The sequence below is a fragment of the Cimex lectularius genome, unplaced genomic scaffold (assembly GCF_000648675.2).
Source record: "Cimex lectularius strain Harlan isolate CLEC.00 unplaced genomic scaffold, Clec_2.1 scaffold149, whole genome shotgun sequence".
Lineage (NCBI taxonomy): Eukaryota > Metazoa > Arthropoda > Insecta > Hemiptera > Cimicidae > Cimex > Cimex lectularius.
In genome coordinates this window covers 420,621-439,641 of record NW_019392736.1, presented here as the reverse complement: position 1 = coordinate 439,641, position 19,021 = coordinate 420,621, and the positions used below count along the sequence as shown (strand labels likewise).

The following is a 19,021-nucleotide window of genomic DNA, read 5'->3' as shown; positions in this document are numbered from 1 at the left end:
TATAAAGGATGAATAGAATTTGACTCAAAACCAATCCTTGCGGAACTCCGCTAAGCGCTAGATAGGAATTACAATACAGATCAACCTTCATTTTAAAACCCCTGCCAGAGAGATATGATTTCAAGAGTTGTAGAAAAGTTCTATTGATCTCAAGCCCCTCCAGTTTGTAAATTAAGTCTGTGAGAAAAATTCTTTCTTCATTTGTTTGTTCAGTTTGGGCTGAAACATACAATTGAAAACATTTCTTGAATTTGATTACATTACCGAATTTATATATTTTTTAAACAATAAAAAAAATAATGTATCCGATGTGCACCCCAGACCAAATTAAAAGCACTATGTTCCTACTTCCTAGTGTCCTGTTACCTTTACCTATCAGACCGCGCATGCCTATTCCGTAACACTTCGCGGCATTTGGCGGGAATCCTACACAGCAGCCGGCAGTGTTAAGGTTCGACTTTTGAGTTTGTTGTTTAGGACAGTCGGTCGTAATGGATTTTCGCCGTGTCGTATCTCGTAAAAGTATTATTAAACCCGTCGATAAAGAGATCAGCGAATTATATCCCCATGACCTCTCTTTGTACGAACTTCCACCTATTTTTGAAGTCACGTTTGCCGAATTGGAACAAAGCGCTGCCGAACGACTGGCTGGTATATTTCCCATATATTTATAAGTAATACTTCACCTGTTGCTTTATACAATTTATTATACAATCGAGCATAGAAAAACACTGAAGTATTTGCATTTATTTGAACTTCTGAGTGGAACAGTTTCAAATGATAAAATTAGAAAATGAGACGGATGTATTGTGCTTCCAATATTTTTTATAACTCACGGCTAGCTTCAGGTAGTTTCACCCTACACTGCCTTCCCAGTGGCTTCTTAGTGTAGGATCTTGCTTGTAGCTTTACCTCTCCTAGTTGCAATAATGTATGTCTACATAGACCATCACAAAAAGAAAGTATTCTGCAGTTTCCTCTTCTTACCTGCACAGTATACCTTTTGTCAGTTCTACTATCCGGTGCATGTGCCTTCTTACATAGAGTACAACTAAGAATCCTACTTTTGCAGTTACCTTCCAGTAATTCCTTTATTAGTCTTGTGGATGTCCCTTTTATGAATCTCCTCACGTGCCTCCTGCCAGGGGTGTTGCTCCACCCCTATCGTATCTTTTCCCCCTATCGTATATCGTATCTTTTCTAAATCATCCCAACAATTTATTGCAAGAATGTCCTCATTTATCCTTCCCAATACATCCCACGATTTCTAAAATGTTGGAAGTCATGTCCTTTTGTTAAAAGAACATTGTATTTGTTCCTGTTACATATTAAATAAATTTAATTGCATTATTAAATTATACAGATTTAAATAATACAGTAATATACAGGGGTTTTACTTATTTACTTTGCAACAGTTCTTCAAACCATTGATGAAGTGTCGTCAAGGGGACTTAAAGGGGATGAATGGCGAAAAGCAATAACAGATGACCTCAAAAAACAAGGATTGAGAGCATTCTGCAAACTGGTACTTTTTTATTTTTCACTTTAGAAGAGTTTATATAAAAGTAGTTTATTTTTAGATAACTTCGACTTCACTTGGAAGTGCTGAAGCAGATTTTAGCCAGAGAAGACGTGATCATATTTCCCATTTCATACTCCGCCTCGCCTACTGTGAAACTGAAGATAAAAGGCGTTGGTTCATCTCTAAAGAAGTCGATCTATTTAAGTTGCGATGGATGCACTTAAATTCAAACAGTCGTAATGAATTTCTAAAAATCAATAATTTAAATTATGAAATGGTAAAGGTTTTATTTTAAACTCTTATTAACCTGATAGAATACAGAAATGTTCATATTTATCTGCAACACAGGTTGAAGAAGAAGAAAAAAAAGAGCTAGTCAAACTATCAGATGGGATGGTTACTTTTTCTATTGATTATTTTAAAGTCAATTTCATATTTGTATCTGATCTAGTGAGAATGAGGAAAGTATTCTTGTCCAAAGGAATCGCCTACATTACACATGAAGATATTATATCCGTCGTAACATCATCATTTAGATCAAATCTAGCGCAGAGTCTTGCAGTATGAATTTTATATAATTTAAATTTTTATAAATTTATATTAATAAATTCATTGTCTTAGTATGCAAGCAGAAGGATTCACAATCTGTGTGAAGATTCGAGGATACAAGGGATTATAAAAGGAGCAGGAAAAACTGAACGAGAAGTCAATTACAGCGTTTTTGAAAAGAAAGAGAAAATACAAATTGGAAATCTTGATGCTGTAATTATCACATATTTTAAAAAAAGTATTGAGAAAAACCTAAAATGTTTTTACTTGCCTTTTAGCTTTCTAAAATTTCATTTCCTCTCTGCATGCAACGTTTGCACGAGAGAATTAGGACTGAACATCACCTTAAACATTATGCTAGGAGGCAGTATATTTTATTTTTAAAAGGGATAGGCGTGACTATGGATGATGTGCACAAGTTTTGGAGAACGGAGTTCACAAAGAAAATGGATGCTGAAAAGGTTGGTTGAGTTTTAATAATATAACATACTTTTTATTTGTTAATCATTCAGTATTGATTTTCAGTTTGAAAAATCATATGCGTATTTTATCAGACACAGTTATGGCAAAGAGGGTAAAAGGGCAAACTACTCCCCTCTGAACTGCATGCAGATAATCAACGGGAGCGTCAGTTCTGGAGAGTTTCATGGCTGTCCTTTTAAGCACTTAGAGCCCACGGCTTTGAAGAAAATTGTAGAAAAGAATGGAATTAATTTCATGGGTAAGATCAAACTCTTAAATTGTTTGGTTAGAAAAAAATTTTTTTTTGTTCTCAAGGTGTGGAAGAGATTGTGAACTTGGCTAAAAAAGGCCATTATCAACTGGCTTGCAGTTCGTATTTCAAACACGCACACAATTCAGAGGAAATAGTCGTGAACCACCCTAATTATTATTTCGACGAAAGTCAAATGGTGCTAGGGAACAAGATTATTAAAAAGGAAGATAAAGGTATTTTTTACACCTTGTTTGTTTATTATTTTATTTTATTATTTTTATTTGAAAATAATTTAGGATCTAAACAACCAGTTCAACCGAAAGGCAGTTCTCAAAATACGAATGTACAGAACCAATCTGTTGATGTTTGGGAAGAAATGGATATAGATTTCTCTACTGTTGTAACTTAATTTTTATGTAGTTCAAACTAAAAGAATAGTTTATATACAGAAAAAATATATATACTTTTAAACAATTATGATTAGAAAATATTCTACTTCATTTTGTATCAAAATGTAAATACTTAAACCTGAAAAACCTAGAGAACTATATTTTTGATTGTAATGCATTTCATTGATAAATTAATAGTTAATTTTTATATACTACTATGAACCTAAAAATTAATTTAAAGAGAAAACTGGTATCTAGAATTTTATATTGTACATATTTTGTATTTTTGAAATCGAGCGAATGTGTAAAATATTGTTTAAATCTTGTTCATTTTAAATATTATGTTTGTCATCTAATTATTCTGCATATGAGTGTGATAAATGTCATAAGTTTTATTATAACACCAATATTTGATGCAAATTTTAAAAATTGGTCGCAATGATTTACTACTGTATAGCAAAAATATTTATAAGGAATACTAAACAAAACTGATGCTTATAAAAAAAGCATTTTATTTATTAATTGAACATGTAATTAATTATCCCCTTGTTACATTTTAAGTCTTGCCTTTAAATTTAGAGGACTATTATCAGATTTTGGAGAAAAAAATTAATAAAATGGGATACGAACAAGACTTATAAATAAGAAATGTTTATGTACAGTTTTAATTCTTTCAAAATACAGAAGTAAGTTTAAAAAAATATAAACAAATTTTTTTGTTGAAATCTACTTTGCTTTGACTTCTTTCTTGACAGGTTCTTCCTCTTTTTTGACTTCTTCCTTTTTCCCTTCTTTCTTTTCTGCATCTCTATTACTAAGCTTGTTATTGATAAGGTTATGGAGAGCAACAATAGATCGGACGAGTGCAGCGAGATAAACAACAAGCATTTGGTCATTAGTCTTAACATAGAGGGAATCGACAAAATTCCCATGGCCGATATCAGGAAGGAGATTAAAAATGTCTTGTAGTTGGTAAATTATCTGGTGATTAATTGGAAGTTTCCCATCGACAACCTGTAATCAATAACGTGTTTTATTTTCTATTCTAACATTTATGTAGTGATACATTACCTGGAGTAAATAATCTTTAATATCTTGTATTTGCTGGCTGAGACCTTTAAGCCCAAGAAGTTGATTTGTAACTCTTTGTGATAACGTTCCAACTGTAGTGTCTTTAATGTCTCTAAGAAGGTGTTCAACTCCGACTTCTTCAGCCTCTTCCGCTCCTATTTCACTTGGCACATGTTCAAATGTTTTTGTAGTGGGTGAGCCATCCTTTATCAATTTGAAAACAATTTTATTAACGATAACATTTTACTAACTAATTCATTTATTAGTGTTTTACTTACATCGTGAACCTCCTCAACTGCACGGTAGGCTTCAGTAGGCAGGCCAAGGTCTTTAGGCTTAGCATCTATTATGACAAGAATTGAATTGGGGCAGTATCTTCTGATCAATTCGTTTATCGCAACATCATTTTGATGAAGTTTCGGTCCCGTATGATACCAACCAACAACCTTTTCCCTAGCTGAAAGTAAACAAAATAAAACATAAAATCGAGTCTAATACAAACTAAAAAAAATACAAATTCATCCATCAAGACCAGCCTACAAAAATAAGGACCGCTATCATATTATTCTCCTCTTTTTCCTTCCTGGTTGTTGGCTTATTTGAAGATCTTTTTTAATGTTTTTCAGGAACATACAACCACTCGACATCATTTTAATGACGCTAAATCTATTGCCATATATCAAATGGTTTTTTGCCCCTGAAAAACACCTTTAAAAAAGCTGTGATTATATTGGATCATAGAAACACATTTCAGAGATGGTTTTGAATTGCAAGACCAAACTGAACGGCTAAAAATATGAATTCATTTCTATTCAATTCATAAATTCTGCAGTTTAGGGCTACCAAAAGTCTCAGTCTAAAGAATGTAGTGGTCAATCATGATGTAAAATGGCTACAGACAATTGTTTTATTGCTCTTACTGCACTAAGGAACCGTCATTTAATGGCTTCGTTGATAGTCAACATCAAACAGTTGGTAATGGTGAGCTCTAAAAAAGTCATAAGAAGGCTTTGTTAGAACAGCTTAGTCTCTATAGTCCTGCATCAGGTTCTCTTCTACTGGTCACTCACTTGGTCACTTGAACAATTGGGTGCCAGTTAATTTTGTGGCAATCATACGATCAGGACCATGTGTGAAGAAGTCATGGATAACACTTTGCTTCATGTGCCACGCGGCCATATCAAAGATAGTTATGGTGTGGAATCAACGTCCATGCCCTTATCGAACTGATTATATATAGAATGGATCTTTGGCTGCATTTAGGTACATCGAGGGACTTCTGAAAACTATGGTCCCATTCGCCCCATTTATTAAGGATAACTTCGTATTAATGCATAATAATGCTTGTTCGATGTAGCTTGAGTTGTCGCCCATTAATTGCTGGACGTAGGGATTATCACAATGAATTGACCAGCGCTCTCCTGATATGAATCCCGTAGAAGGGTTAGACATCGTTCGCTGCTTCTAACAAGCGTTTAACACCTTCAAACTTCTCTTGTTGAGGAATAAATTTAATTTGGTACATTAAAACAAGTGTGTTGTAATTAATATAATGATAAAAATTAATTGTTAATTGATGGATCGACCTTATGTAGAATCGTATGTGTGATACTCACGTATTAGTAAATAAAATATAAAATAAATAGGTATTTTGTTATTTATTTATTACCAAGGATTTATAAACATCTACATACGTAACTGATAAAGAAATTGTAAACTAACTCAGCTCTAAAGCTATTTACAAATTAAATGAAAGCTTGTCATAAAGTTGGGAGTTTCTATATTTCTGTGACCTAATACCTGATTATCACACATACAGATAAAAATTCATGTAGTTTGATGCAAACAACAAACGACCACCCTAGTATCATTCAAGATATGGATATGACTAGAGCTAAGAGGCCTTTGTTAATTTGCATGTAAACGAAAATTGGGCAGGTCCTGGAAGCTTATATGACTATAGGTATACGTTTGTATTAACAATTAACTTAACGGTTATTTAGAGATTGTGAGATGCGGTCTGGAATTAACTTTTATCAAGAATACTACATAAAAGGAAGACTATTACCATTTACTTTCTTGAACATCCCATACATATTCTCGAGGTAGTCATGATCCAAGAACCACACAGATTTGTCTTTGTCGTCCTCATCAAAAGGCACTGAAGGATATGAAAATATATATTAAAACAAAAAATTTCTAATGGGTTTAAGAGCCGATGGTACCTGCAAAACTGTTGGATACATCTAGAACCCCTTTTGGCTTCCAGCAGCCTAGCAGTACGCCGACCACCCTTTTTTGATTTCCGATCTTCCCCATACGATTAAAGTGGTCGACGACGCTTAGGAGTACCAACGGATGGACGACGACTTTGTTCGTCACCACTTCTAAGCTCGGCATCTTCGTTCCGGACTTTAAACCAAAAGCTACACGAAGATTTTGAAAAGGAATTGAAAGTTTTTAAAGCGACGAGTCAAATTTTTCTGCTCTTGAACACTTCGATAGCCTAAAAACTTTATTCTGCCAGTCATATGAAACCTAAAGTGCTTTATAACCTGATGAGAAGTTCACACCGTGACGTTGCAGACTTGCAGCAACACCAATGGCTCGTCATGACGGAACTTGAATTTTCTCATCTAATTATTCAGAAATTAAATACCAATGCTCAAATAAAAATAATAATTCCAAACAAAATATACTAAAAATTTAAAAATCTAATATTAGCAGAAACAGATGGAGATTTGAAATCAGTAAGAAAACTAAGGCTATTAAGGACAGTCATAAAAAATAAAGTTATAAACTATCGAACTAGTTAAACTTTGGTACTAGCAAACTTATTGATATTAATAATTAGTTAATTACACAAACACTCTTAGGTAGCTTCCATAAGCAGATTAAGACTAAGCTTTATAAACTTTTACGAGAGATAAAAATCATCAGATGGAGTATGTGAGAAGGGCCATGCAGACTGAACACTTTCTTCTGTGAAGTAATTTTGAAGAGTCAGATATAGAATTCAGTGTTTTTCGGCCTGGATTGAATCGGTGTCAATTTTGGTTGTTCTCAATTGTTTGCCTGTTTGAGGAAAGACCCGTTCAGGTCCCTTGTTGGTTCTATGTAGGGCTTCGTCGCTTGTCCAGAAATTGTTAGAGATATGACATGTCACACCGTTAATTGCATTTGCAGGAAAATTCTAGTAATATAAGTAGTGCTTAGTAAGGGGAAATTTTTGAATTTTGAAAAACTATAATTTTAATTAATTATTATTTTTATCTAAGGTCTTGGTTGAGATGAAAAAGTTAGTCACGAGCTGGAAAAAAAGTGGACCTAGGAAAAAATGGTTAACCTAGGCATCTTTTTATCTACAAAATGAGCAATAACAATTATATTTTTGTTCAAATTATTTTTGAAAAAAAAAATCCTCACTCAGGAAAGACCTAATAAAGGAAGACATTGGAGGGGTAGATAAAAATAGACAGGTGGGAAAAAACATTCTCTGGGTCTTGAAAAACCCACAATGGCGGCAAGAGTTATATATTTCATTTGTTAAATATTTTGTTTTGGTTCGTAAGTGCTAAACTCAGAATGTCAACAGGGAGGGCACGGATGTGTCTTATTTCACATGTTCAAAATGGTGTTCAAAAACTGGAATTGTACCCATAAATCGACCTACATACTTCATTTAAAATTCATGGATAATTAATTATAATACTGTATGACTTTTTGACGACATGATGGAGAGTAATCAAGAAATTTTTAAGTCCAGTCACAATAGCTGTTTAAATTTATACAATTTTGAAAAAAGAAAACATTTCAGGAGATTTATTTTTCCATAATAAAGAACATTCCTCAAAGTGGCCGGAAAGCCAGTTGTTAATTTTAATTTTCTAAATTATTTATACAAATATATTCAAACAATTATTCTAACAAAACAATCAAAAGTAATTAAACTGATTTTATAAGTTAACATTTAAGGTATGGCTGAATCATGAAGGGAGAAAAACATTCAAACATCATAATAATGGGCATTTTATTAATTTTACAATGTTTCTTAAGGAGTGTTTCTTTTTCCACTTTCATAACATGAAATCTTTTTATATATATACATTATAACAAAACATGGACACTTATCGCCATTTGCTTTTGTAATATCATTCAAATTTACAACTATTCTAGTGTTTTTTCTTTATTTAAAACAGTTTTGTACTTAAATGTAGATGTCTTGGTTTGCTTACTGTAACTATTCATAAAATAAACACTTTTCAGATTTTTAGTCAATGAAATCAACTCAGTGATCTGATATGTTCATATTCTTAACCCTGGGATAATAAACCTGAGAAAACAGTAGTTTACAGTAATGCAAATAGTTTTTTTTAACAACATTTAAAAAAATATAGCAATGAATCATTATAAAATAAGAGACAAAATTAACAAACAGGAATAGTATAAATAATTTGACTAGTCTTTTTGCGCCTCAAACATTAATCAACAATGATAATTAAAATTCTTTTGGTGTTATAATATAAAATGATAATTAAAGGAATGAATGGTAAAGGAATGAAATAATCACAATACTATTGTAGTTAATGAGTAAAATCCATAGGCCAAACTCATTAATTGGCTACTTAGCATTATTTATCTATTTACTAAAGCTCTCTACAATACAATTTAGACTTTTTACAAAATACAACCTTAATTTTTAAATTTTAATTTTTGGTATTAATGGTAAACATCATTTCATCACCTCAGTAATAATATGAATGGTAATAAAAATTTTAAAGTAACAATTTTTAATCACATTTTATCACATAAAAAATAATTTCATATCCACTCTGCAGTTTTTAAAACAATAAAGAGAAATTTGGTTTTGGTACATAAAAAGAATCCATTTCATGAACTAGATATTTATGTTAATTTTTTCTTGCAAAATTTGAAAGTAACAAGCCTGTAAAGATAAAAATAAAAATAGGAACAACAATAAATTTAGTTATTATTTGCATACCACATCAACATACATAAGTGGAAAAATAAATAAAGGCTCATAATGTTGACATGCAATTTTCTTATTATACTTTAATTATTTTATTTTTGAAGAAACACAATATAATACCTTACCTTTAGAGTTGTGAACATAATATCCATTTCTCCATTTTTAAACCTATCCTCTATAAAATCCTCGATGAAAAGTATTTCCGATCCAAGTTCCTGAATATGCGAACGAACTACAACATAATGAAAGACAGGGAAGAGATCATCCATTTGCCATGTAAACGTTTCTCCCAATTTGCCTTGAACAGCCTAAAACATTTTTATTTTTTTAATTACATATAGGGCAAAATTTCTAAAAATTTCACACCTTTGTTATTTCCTTAAATGTAGTATGGATAACGATTAATTTTTCCATTGGAGAGAACGTTGTTTTCAGTTGCTGTAGAGATTCTACAGCGTTGACAAAAAGTCCTTCTTCCAAAGGTGTTCCATCTCCCTTTTGCCAGAATTTTCTGAAATTATTATTATTATTATTTTTTAATTATACTAAAAAATACCAAAGGAACATACAAAGAAAATATACATACTTGTCAACACCTAAAAATGCCATTAATGTTATGTCAGGTTGTCTATTCCATTTCAACAGCCTTTTCCAATAAGCGTCATTTTCTTTTCGATTGTGAAGGGAATAGAGGAAAAGTAGTGAAGAATAAAGCTTTGGTAAAATTAAGGGATAAAGGAGACCACTCATTGAAGCAACTTCACTAAAAATAAAAATATAAACGTATTAAAAAATAAAAATAAAAATAAAAATTGTTATACTAACTGGTGTTCATCTCCTAAAACAATCTGTGAAGACTGATAAGGCAAGGCCGGAAATAAAACTCGTACAACTTGATACAGCCTCTGAGTGATAGAGCGAAGTTCAGCTACGGCTTGTGGAAGAAGGAGAGGATGGACGAGCATCCCACCATAAGTAGTTATATATGCTTCTATTAATTCAGCAAGTGCTCTTCCCAGGGGATGATAATTATTTTCAAATGCCTTGAAATAAATAAGAATTGAATTATTTAATAAAAATTACAAAACAATTTTGTAAGTACCAGTTGTAAATATGCAATAATCTGTTTATAATCTGCCAAATTGAGATCTGTCCTTCCACAAGTAAGTATTACTTGGAGAAGTTCGTGATGTTTTGCACCATGCCTGCTTCCTAAAATTGTTGCAATATTCTGCCAGGCTTGATGAGTTTCATTAGGTTTTCCTTCTCCAGAAACGCCCAATGATGACCAACATTGACGGAAAATCGATTTCCACTTTTGTTCTGCAGGTACACACAACAGCCCAAATGATCTGATAACGATAAAATGAATATTAACTAACAGTAAACTTTTTTGAGTGTTTTACACTAAATTGGTACAAACACTGGTTTCGAAAAAGAATGTCTGGGCGAAGTCGAAGCAAGATGTTTATGAAGAGTTCCAGATATTTTCACACCGTCATTCCAAGTACCATGAAGGCTGCCTTCAAAAGTATCACCGGAACTAAACGTTAAGGTTCCTTTCCCACTGAAAACACCAGCTTCGCGCAACTCGCCTTCATAATGGGTGCCATCTTCAAAAACCATCACACCTCGCCCCTTGGTTAGAATGTAAAATATTCAATTAAATTCTAAATGAGAAAGAAAAAAGCTAATTTTCTTACAGTGAGCACATCTTGAACGAAAGTTCCTTCATAATAAATGCCGTCTAAGGTCACACTTAATCCAGAGCCATTTTTTAAATTTCCAGTCCAAAGTCCCATATATTTTTCTCCTGATTACATAAAAAAAAACCATTAAATTACTAAAGATTCACAAAGATCAATTAACAAAATTCAAGTCTACCTGTGCAGATATTGTTTAAGACCCCATAACCATGCTTTTGTCCAATCAGCCATTCTCCCACATATACTGATGCTTGGGATGAAGTAAATCTTCCAGTCTTTCTTACTCCATGACCATTTTCAAAACCATCTTTATAGTAACCTATGTAAACATCCCCATTTTCATACCTAGAAGTAAAACAAGTCTTGCTAAAAAGAGTTTGCATTGCAGTTTATTGATTTATTTTATCTCACATACTTAGTTATTCCATAACCATTTTGAAAACCATCTCTCCATTGTCCTTCGTACACAGAAACATCTGGAATCTCCATTTTTCCAGTGCCATGACATAAATTGTTACGAAATTGTCCTGTGTACGCTCTTCCGTCAGGCCACTCTAGTTTACCCTTTCCGTCCATTTTTCCCAAATGCCATTTTCCTAATATAACAAGAAACGTAAATTATTTAGACAATTATTTATACTAAGAAATTACCAACCTGTATATTTGGCATCTTTATACATTGGATGTTTGGTAAAGGTGTACGAAGCACTTCTGGAGATTGGAATGACCGGTTTATTTAAAAAGGTTTTTATTGTGGTTTGAAACGCCTGTAACCAATCAACTTTTTCTGTATGGTTTGTTGTAACTAATGTCAAAGATTCTTCTGGTGTTACAAATAAAATTACATTCTGCAAGACATAAATCAAAAATAAATTCTTATGTCAAATTAATGACACACAAATATCAAACCTGAATTTGCTCTGAATCTAAATTGTTGGTTTCAACCCAAACAGTGTCCAAGCTGTGGATTTGATGGGAAGTGCCAGAAATGTGTACAAAAGAGTCCGATAGTAATATAAACCAATGTGAGGAAAAACGTGATGCATTATACAGTGTTAAAGGACTGGAACGAGACTCTTTTATTATCCTTCTTTGAGGTGTTCTATACAAGAAAGTTAAAAAAAGTTTGTAATTATTGTTCAAATAAAAGATTAATTGAAAATTGTAATAACCGACCTTAGCATTTCGGGTATTCTTCCACCTGCACTATCCCAAAAAGCTTTTGTGAGTTCTGCTTCTTTTCTCATCATCTCCTGAGATTCTCGCAGCTTTTCCATCCGTCGACAATCACCGCCACCTCTTGAAATCATGCCCTAATGTTTGAAATTAAAGAATAAATTAAATTACATAATAACTAATTTTACAAGTAGTTGAAAATTATTGGTAACACTTAACATTATGACAAAGATTTTTTTTAATACGACAAAGATATACATTCTACAATAAATTATTATAAAAATAATTTTATTTTTATTGAAATTTATCTTTTTGTTAAATTTTTACAATCCTAATAGGTTCACTGCATTTATTTATTTGTTGTTATTGAATCTTTTTTTTTAAGTTATGTCAAGATTACACATTTATGGAATAGCTAAATATTGTTTTACTGGTCTAAAAAGTGACTTACTCAATTTGAAAGTGGGCTAACTGAAAATTTTCATAAAGTGAAACAAACCTCACTATATTAGATAAGGACACTATCAGCACTAATGATAAGGTAATAAATTATCAAGAAGAACAATTTTGTCTCACCTTGTAAATTGAAATATGTGAAAGAGGTTGTGAAAAGGCGCAAGTTATTATTGATTCTGAAGAAGTTTTTCTTGTCGGGAGCCTATCAGAGAAGCAAGCTGTGATTTTAAGTGGTGTATCAACTGCTCTTGTAATTTGTGCAAAGCCATTAATGGCAATAACATCACAAACAGTGGTGAGGTATGCCTCATATATATAAATGAGGTCATCTTGGATTTCTGATAAAACTTCGCAGCTTGATCGACCTTCTAAAAGGTTGGAAACGATGACAGCTGTCAGATGAAGGACGTCATTATATCTGAAGCACAAATTGGATATAGTGTCTTCTAACGAGGATCTTCTAGAAAGAGGTTTAACTATTGTGTTATGGACAGTGAGCAATTCTTCAAGAAAGCTTTGAACATGCGCCAAATCTGTCTCTAATGTAGCTTCTCTCGTAATATCAGTTAAGACGAAACATGTAATATCGCTGGTTGAAAGGATAATGATCTGGGGATTTTTATTTTCATTAATAAAGTCAAAACCATTATCAATAATCGGATTCTGCCTGAAATTGAAAATGAAATTTATTGGAAAATGACTCGGCTAAATGAATTACGTACATTGTAAATGCATAATTTGCTTACTTTGGTTGTGACAACCATAAGAGCACTTCATTTCTTGTCAATATCACTGAGTGGTAATCACCGACTGCAACAGCCAATGCTTTTTCACACAACATTGGAGAACTCTGAGTAACAATTTTTGAATCATAGGAAAGTTGTCCTTGTTCATTAGAACCCCAACCAAAAACTCGGCCATCAAGAGTCTGTATTATACAGTGTTTTTTACCACACCAGACGCCAGTCACGCCAATGTGAGAAACAGAGCCAACCAAAACAGGTCTGTAAATAATTTTACGGGTGGTAATAAAAGAACTAATGCTGATCAAAAAAAAAAAAAAAATGTTTTTAAGTAATAGAATGTGTGGAAAGGTGTAAAAAGATATTAAATAAAACAAGCAAAACTGTGAATGATCAAACAAAAATGTCTAAAATTTTAGCCTCACAAAAAACAGAATGACTTACTTATGCCTTCTTATTTCATCACCAATGCCAAGCTGTCCATATTGTGAGCTGCCCCAAGCCCATACCTCTCCCCGAATCAAATGGGAACCTTTATTAATACAATTTCCATTCCTTTCAGCAATTGCTTCTTCAGAGCCATCACTATATGACCAATCCCATCTGTAATAAAAGTCAATTAAAAAAGTAACTAAGTCAGACGTTATTTAATTAATAAATTTTATATAATATCTAGAACATTGTCATCATATCAATGTTAAATAATGTTAGTTTTAGAAAATTTGTCTTGTTTAAAGGGTTTAATATCAAGAAAAATTGTCAAAAGTGTTTGAACTTTAAACTTTAAACAAATGATAAGTTCATTAAAATCCTAATTGACCTAGAAGAAAAGGATGTCTCAACCTTCTGACCTTATTGCTGTGATCTAGCTTGCTGATGTTAAAAAAACAACCAAAAAATATGATAAACAAAGATACCAACATTGTTAGGCTGGACCGGCAGAGAAACTATTGGCTTACAATGGCTAATTCATACCTTCTTGGACCTTCAGAGAACTTTAATCAGAGAAGTGGAATTATTCTCACCAAACTCAGTACATAGTTGAGCGATATTTGGGCCTAAGCCTGCTATGCTTACGAAGATAAAAGATACTCAATGTGTCCCATGTAATAAAAGGACATTATTCCTTTTCTCCAATAGAGTGAGTAGACATGTTACGCAATATGAAATTTACCATAGAAGTGAATTTTGAGGTCTCCTGTTCCTCATTTTGAAATATTAATGTTAATCAATATTTTTGTGTTAAATGACTTGTGTGAAGGAATGTATTAATTTGAATAAATGAAAAGATGTGACACTTATAAAATAGAAGGTCATGCCATTGTTCTTGGGCATGCTCGCTGGGTACCCTGTTCTGCTTTTTGGAAGAAATGTTGAGTTCCATTGCACATAATTTATTTGTGTGTGCAATGTTTTGGATTAAAGTTTTTGTGAGAGTGCATGTATTTATTAGCACAAATCTAGCTAATGGTTATGCTTTATGCAGCACAAATTAACAATCCCAGAATTTCACTAAGTATTTAAAACATACTATGGTCTCGACTGTTAAAAACATTGGTGTTATTGATTTTTAAGATATCAAAGTTTGATTGAATAATACATAATAGATTGTAATTTTTCTTACCGAAAATTTCTGTTTAGACTAGCATTTGACTTAGTCAACTCTTCAAATTCTTCAAAAGACTCACTGTTGTTGTCTGAACCTCCACTCACATGTCTTGAAAGTGTAGCGACTTTATCACCAACAGTCTTCACTCTTTCGTAGACGAGGCTTGCAACAGTGCTTACATTTCGTCTTATCATTTTTGTTGGGCCAGTAACTTCGGCCAAAAGTTCTTCTCCACCTGTTGACACCCAGGAGAGCTGCCTGGTCAAAAACTGTCTTGCAGCTTCTGTGTTTATCAAGAGTATATTGCTACCTCTCGTTTCCTTTTCATATTCTGCTCTGTCTCTGTCTTCGAGGTTCGGTAGACTACATTCTATGTTGTCAGATATATGCGGGGAGTCTTCTTCAGTACAAGAAGAAGTATTATCATTGCTTTTCTTGTTATCACCACTCCCACTGTTTTTACTTGTAGATGTTGAAACACTCAAGGACTCATTTGATCTTCCTAACTGCAATCCAAGCGGGCAGCTTTCAGAATAAGATTGGGGCGAAAGAGGTGACATAGCTTCATTAGCACATTGCGGACAATTCGATAAAAATACTTCTACTTCTCCATTTTCGTTGATGACAGGACAAATTTCATCTCTTTTATGAGCTACTACAATATTGAAATCTTCACCGCACCCCACTCCTGTTATATGTTTCCCTTCGAAAAAGCATATTTTTTTTGGCTGTTCGGCAGCAGTTATACCTAACTGGGGATGCTCTCCACAAGCCCAAAGCTCACCGGTATCAGAAATAAACAACACACCCATACCACCAGCTGCAATTTTCGAAACAAGCGTTTTATGACTGGAAGTAGCATAGCCGTGGACACAACAGGTAGCTTCCTCATGGAGTATTATCTCAACTGAACTCTCCACATCTGAATTAGTCTTGAACACCTTTCCAGACTCACTGACATAATAAAAGCTATGCGGAGTCGCAGCTATATCGACTGCATTAACTTTACTCTTTGTAAATGCGATCTCATTACTCGTTATTGTGCCTAACCAAATGCGATTTCTGTTATCTAGCAAAAACAGTTGATTTCCCAAATTAACAATCTTTTTAAAACTTTTTGGCAGGTCTTCTTCATTTATTATTTTTAATTTTGAGCCGCCTTTCCAAAAATGAACAAGTGTCATTATGGACTTAACAGTCTATTTGATAAATTTTTTAAATACACTGCGAATAGCTACATTGCCTAACATATTAAAATATATTTCGTAACATTTTATTGGTAATAAGAATTGTTGGTTATCTCTCATATATCAGGTACTTTGGCATGGGGTGTTTAGGCTGTTTTAAAGTCATTTTGGCAACGTTCAGTAAAATCATGGCCCCGGCAAAGACGAAATACCGTCGAATTCAGATAATTTGCACCAAATAAGATAAATAAAAGGAAAAGAAAATACGGGGCACTTCACATTTGTCACACACTAGTTGCTTGTTATCACTTATCAGTAATAGATTAATGACCTTGGTCCATGAGAGTCAAACTTTTTTCAAATTGTCAATACAATAGCAAATCATTTAACTTTTCTTAAAATCATTAGAATTCACTAATTTCAGAGATTTTGTATATTTTGAGATTTTTTCCTCTTGTACTTACGCGCTGCTATACAACCACTGGCTCAACTAAAGCAAGGGTTATACAAGGAAAACCAAACAGCAAGACTATGGAAACTTTTGAATATACATTTCTTAAAGATGTTGTATATGAAAGAAATGGGCTGACATTATTTAAAGTTTATTTTAAAAAATTGGTTTAAATACAAACCATAAAAAACTTCACAAAACATCATAGTTTCTTATACAACATCAATAAGCTTCAACCAAATAAATAACAGTACAATAGTACAAAATAGCACTAACATAGACTGTAAAACTGAATTATATAATTTGTTTATGTATTATCTATAATCATTTGCATTTTTAAACCCTAGCCTCTGATAAAGGTGGTAGATCTTATTCAATTCAACTCAAGATCAAAAATTATTAAAAATATCTTCATGCAGTGCAAGAACCCATTATTGGTAGATAGTTAAATATTAATCGGGGTGCTTTAAGTGCTATTGTATCCCTCTTGCTATTCTTAAAGCACACTGGCACGTCCTAGTTCATCAAAGAACTTGATTAGTAGGCTCAGTTTCAATGGTTGAATCTGTTTTACTCTTATGTTGTATGTCCCAAAACACTTCCCCCTGTGGGCAAGTGTAGCATCAGAGTTTGTTAGTAGGTGTGTTGGTGTCTCCTCTGCTTCTTTGCAGAATCTGCATGTACTATGTTGGGTTTGCTAATCTTCTTCAGATGTCCATTTAGTTTGCAGTGTCCTGTTAACAATTCTTTCAGGATTCACAGTTTTTTCTGCTTCCTTTGATACATTCTGTCACTTCTTTCCTTCCGAAATTTGTTAGGAGATTCTTGGATTGTTTGTGTCCAATGAGTGAATTCCATTGTTCTCTCATTTTCTTTTTATCCTTCTGTCTGAGGTGATCATTAATAGTGTGCATTCCTATGCCCCTGAAGAGCTCGGGTCCTATCAGCCCCTCTTCTTGCAAGGGCATCCGCTTTCTCATTGTCTTCTACTCCTACATGTCCTGGGACTTAGCAGAGGCTAATTTTGTTTTGCATACTTATTTGTTGTAGGTTTTTAGTCTTTTTGTGCTGTAGGTATTAGTCTAAATATACAAATTTAAAATTAAATCAAATAAGTTCCCTCAATATCTGTCAACGTTTTTCCCCCATTCCTTATCCAATGCCAATCGTATTCCAAGCCTTTAAATGCTCCTCTAATACTTATACTTTAGAATGGGCAAGACTATGGAATTTGCTTCCCCGGGGAGTACATTCTGCTTCTTCTGCTCCTTGCTGGCTTGTTTCAGGTCCATATTATATGAGTTTTTCAAAATGACATTAATCATCTCTTTTTCTTCCCTCTCTATTTTCTTGTCACAGTTTCCTTTTCCTTTTATCTTCTCTTTCTTAATGTGGTTTCATAAAAATCATGACTATATTTATTTCTAAGATATGTAAGTGGGCTTAAAGTCCTATTTGTACCTTTAAAAAAATATACATACGGTAATTTTCAAGGTCTTGGTTCGGATGAAAAATTAAAAATGTGTTATGAGCTGGATTCGAACCCACCACCTTCGGCTCAATACGCTGCTGCTTTCACTTGAGCTACCATGACCACCTGTTTCATCTAAATTAAGATTTTAGATTAAAAAAATTAATATGGTCAATTATGACCGCTAAACATGGATTAATTTACAGTAATATTCAGATTGTACACTTAACAGAAAAGTCGCAAACACCAAACATATTATTAAGTGTGTAATATTTACCGACAGTTAGTTAATGATTATTTAGAGATCATGAGATGCGATCTTGTGTAATGTAGGTTTGGAAAAACATTTTCTTTATTGTGCCAACATTTCAATCTTTATTTAGATCATCTTCAACATTTATATCTTACTAACACTTGCAACACGACAAACAACCATGACACTTCTACACAGAACACACAAATACTTTGAATAAACCTAAAATTTCTATATTGTGTACATCATTGTATAAATCCATTTTTACATCTTACATATATTTGTATAATGTAAACAATGTTTGTAAATCACAGGCTCTGAAGATGATCTAAATAAAGATCGAAACATTGGCCCAGAAACCGCATCTCACGATATCCAAATAATCATATTATTAAGTATTACAGGAGAAAAATGTTTTATATGTATTACATAATTGGAAAAAAAAATCAGCTGCAACTTAGAGCAAGTAATAAAATGGACTAAGTAGTGTACTGTAACTACATGAAAGAGGATGATAGCTCTTAAATCTGACTGTAAATTTTTAAAATTTTATAAATACATAAAATTGATAGATTTGTTTGACAAAAATACGCAATATTCTATGGAAATAAATAGAAAGTTAATGAATCTATGAATTTTTTACCATTATGTCTTCGGCGCCTGATCAGTCCTGATATCTCTCAGGACATATTACCTAACGTCATGTTGTGGAACTATCTAAAAGGCCGTGCTA

General features: G+C 32.9%; 3 protein-coding genes across 3 annotated transcripts; 1 reads left to right on the top strand and 2 right to left on the bottom strand.

Moving 5' to 3' along the window:
- Window positions 1–311: 311 nt before the first annotated feature.
- LOC106667969 (DNA primase large subunit-like) lies at window positions 312–3,798 on the top strand. The gene is made up of 9 exons (XM_014396315.2): window positions 312–651; window positions 1,416–1,525; window positions 1,581–1,799; window positions 1,871–2,083; window positions 2,144–2,284; window positions 2,350–2,532; window positions 2,597–2,792; window positions 2,849–3,019; window positions 3,083–3,798. The coding sequence occupies exons 1-9, from the start codon at window positions 492–494 to the stop codon at window positions 3,193–3,195; spliced, it is 1,506 nt and encodes a 501-aa protein (XP_014251801.1). The 5' UTR covers window positions 312–491; the 3' UTR covers window positions 3,196–3,798.
- Window positions 3,799–3,824: 26 nt separating this feature from the next.
- LOC106667970 (26S proteasome non-ATPase regulatory subunit 7) lies at window positions 3,825–7,001 on the bottom strand. Its single transcript, XM_014396316.2, has 5 exons — window positions 6,472–7,001; window positions 6,315–6,407; window positions 4,525–4,703; window positions 4,247–4,450; window positions 3,825–4,189 (listed from the first exon to the last, which is right to left on the bottom strand). Exons 1-5 carry the CDS (start codon window positions 6,644–6,646, stop codon window positions 3,902–3,904), a joined length of 939 nt encoding a protein of 312 aa, XP_014251802.1. The 5' UTR covers window positions 6,647–7,001; the 3' UTR covers window positions 3,825–3,901.
- A 1,256-nt stretch (window positions 7,002–8,257) lies between these two features.
- Window positions 8,258–16,448, bottom strand: LOC106667928 (alsin). The gene is made up of 17 exons (XM_014396224.2): window positions 14,942–16,448; window positions 13,762–13,920; window positions 13,321–13,578; window positions 12,695–13,241; window positions 12,119–12,255; window positions 11,852–12,044; window positions 11,598–11,790; window positions 11,358–11,538; window positions 11,121–11,287; window positions 10,940–11,049; window positions 10,660–10,874; window positions 10,339–10,588; window positions 10,062–10,279; window positions 9,823–9,999; window positions 9,603–9,747; window positions 9,362–9,544; window positions 8,258–9,191 (listed from the first exon to the last, which is right to left on the bottom strand). Exons 1-17 carry the CDS (start codon window positions 16,108–16,110, stop codon window positions 9,144–9,146), a joined length of 4,350 nt encoding a protein of 1,449 aa, XP_014251710.1. The 5' UTR covers window positions 16,111–16,448; the 3' UTR covers window positions 8,258–9,143.
- Window positions 16,449–19,021: the final 2,573 nt, after the last annotated feature.

Coding starts and splice junctions, on each gene's coding strand:
- LOC106667969 (XM_014396315.2), top strand. CDS start 492: ATGGATTTTCGCCGTGTCGTATCTCGTAAAAGTATTATTAAACCCGTC. Junction 2,533..2,596: donor AGAAAATGGATGCTGAAAAG/GTTGGTTGAGTT, acceptor ATTGATTTTCAG/TTTGAAAAATCATATGCGTA. Junction 2,793..2,848: donor GAATGGAATTAATTTCATGG/GTAAGATCAAAC, acceptor TTTGTTCTCAAG/GTGTGGAAGAGATTGTGAAC.
- LOC106667970 (XM_014396316.2), bottom strand. CDS start 6,646: ATGCCGAGCTTAGAAGTGGTGACGAACAAAGTCGTCGTCCATCCGTTG. Junction 4,451..4,524: donor CAGTTGAGGAGGTTCACGAT/GTAAGTAAAACA, acceptor AAATTGATAAAG/GATGGCTCACCCACTACAAA. Junction 4,190..4,246: donor TTAAAGATTATTTACTCCAG/GTAATGTATCAC, acceptor TATTGATTACAG/GTTGTCGATGGGAAACTTCC.
- LOC106667928 (XM_014396224.2), bottom strand. CDS start 16,110: ATGACACTTGTTCATTTTTGGAAAGGCGGCTCAAAATTAAAAATAATA. Junction 13,921..14,941: donor AGTCTAAACAGAAATTTTCG/GTAAGAAAAATT, acceptor CTTTTATTACAG/ATGGGATTGGTCATATAGTG. Junction 10,280..10,338: donor TTATTGCATATTTACAACTG/GTACTTACAAAA, acceptor ATTTATTTCAAG/GCATTTGAAAATAATTATCA.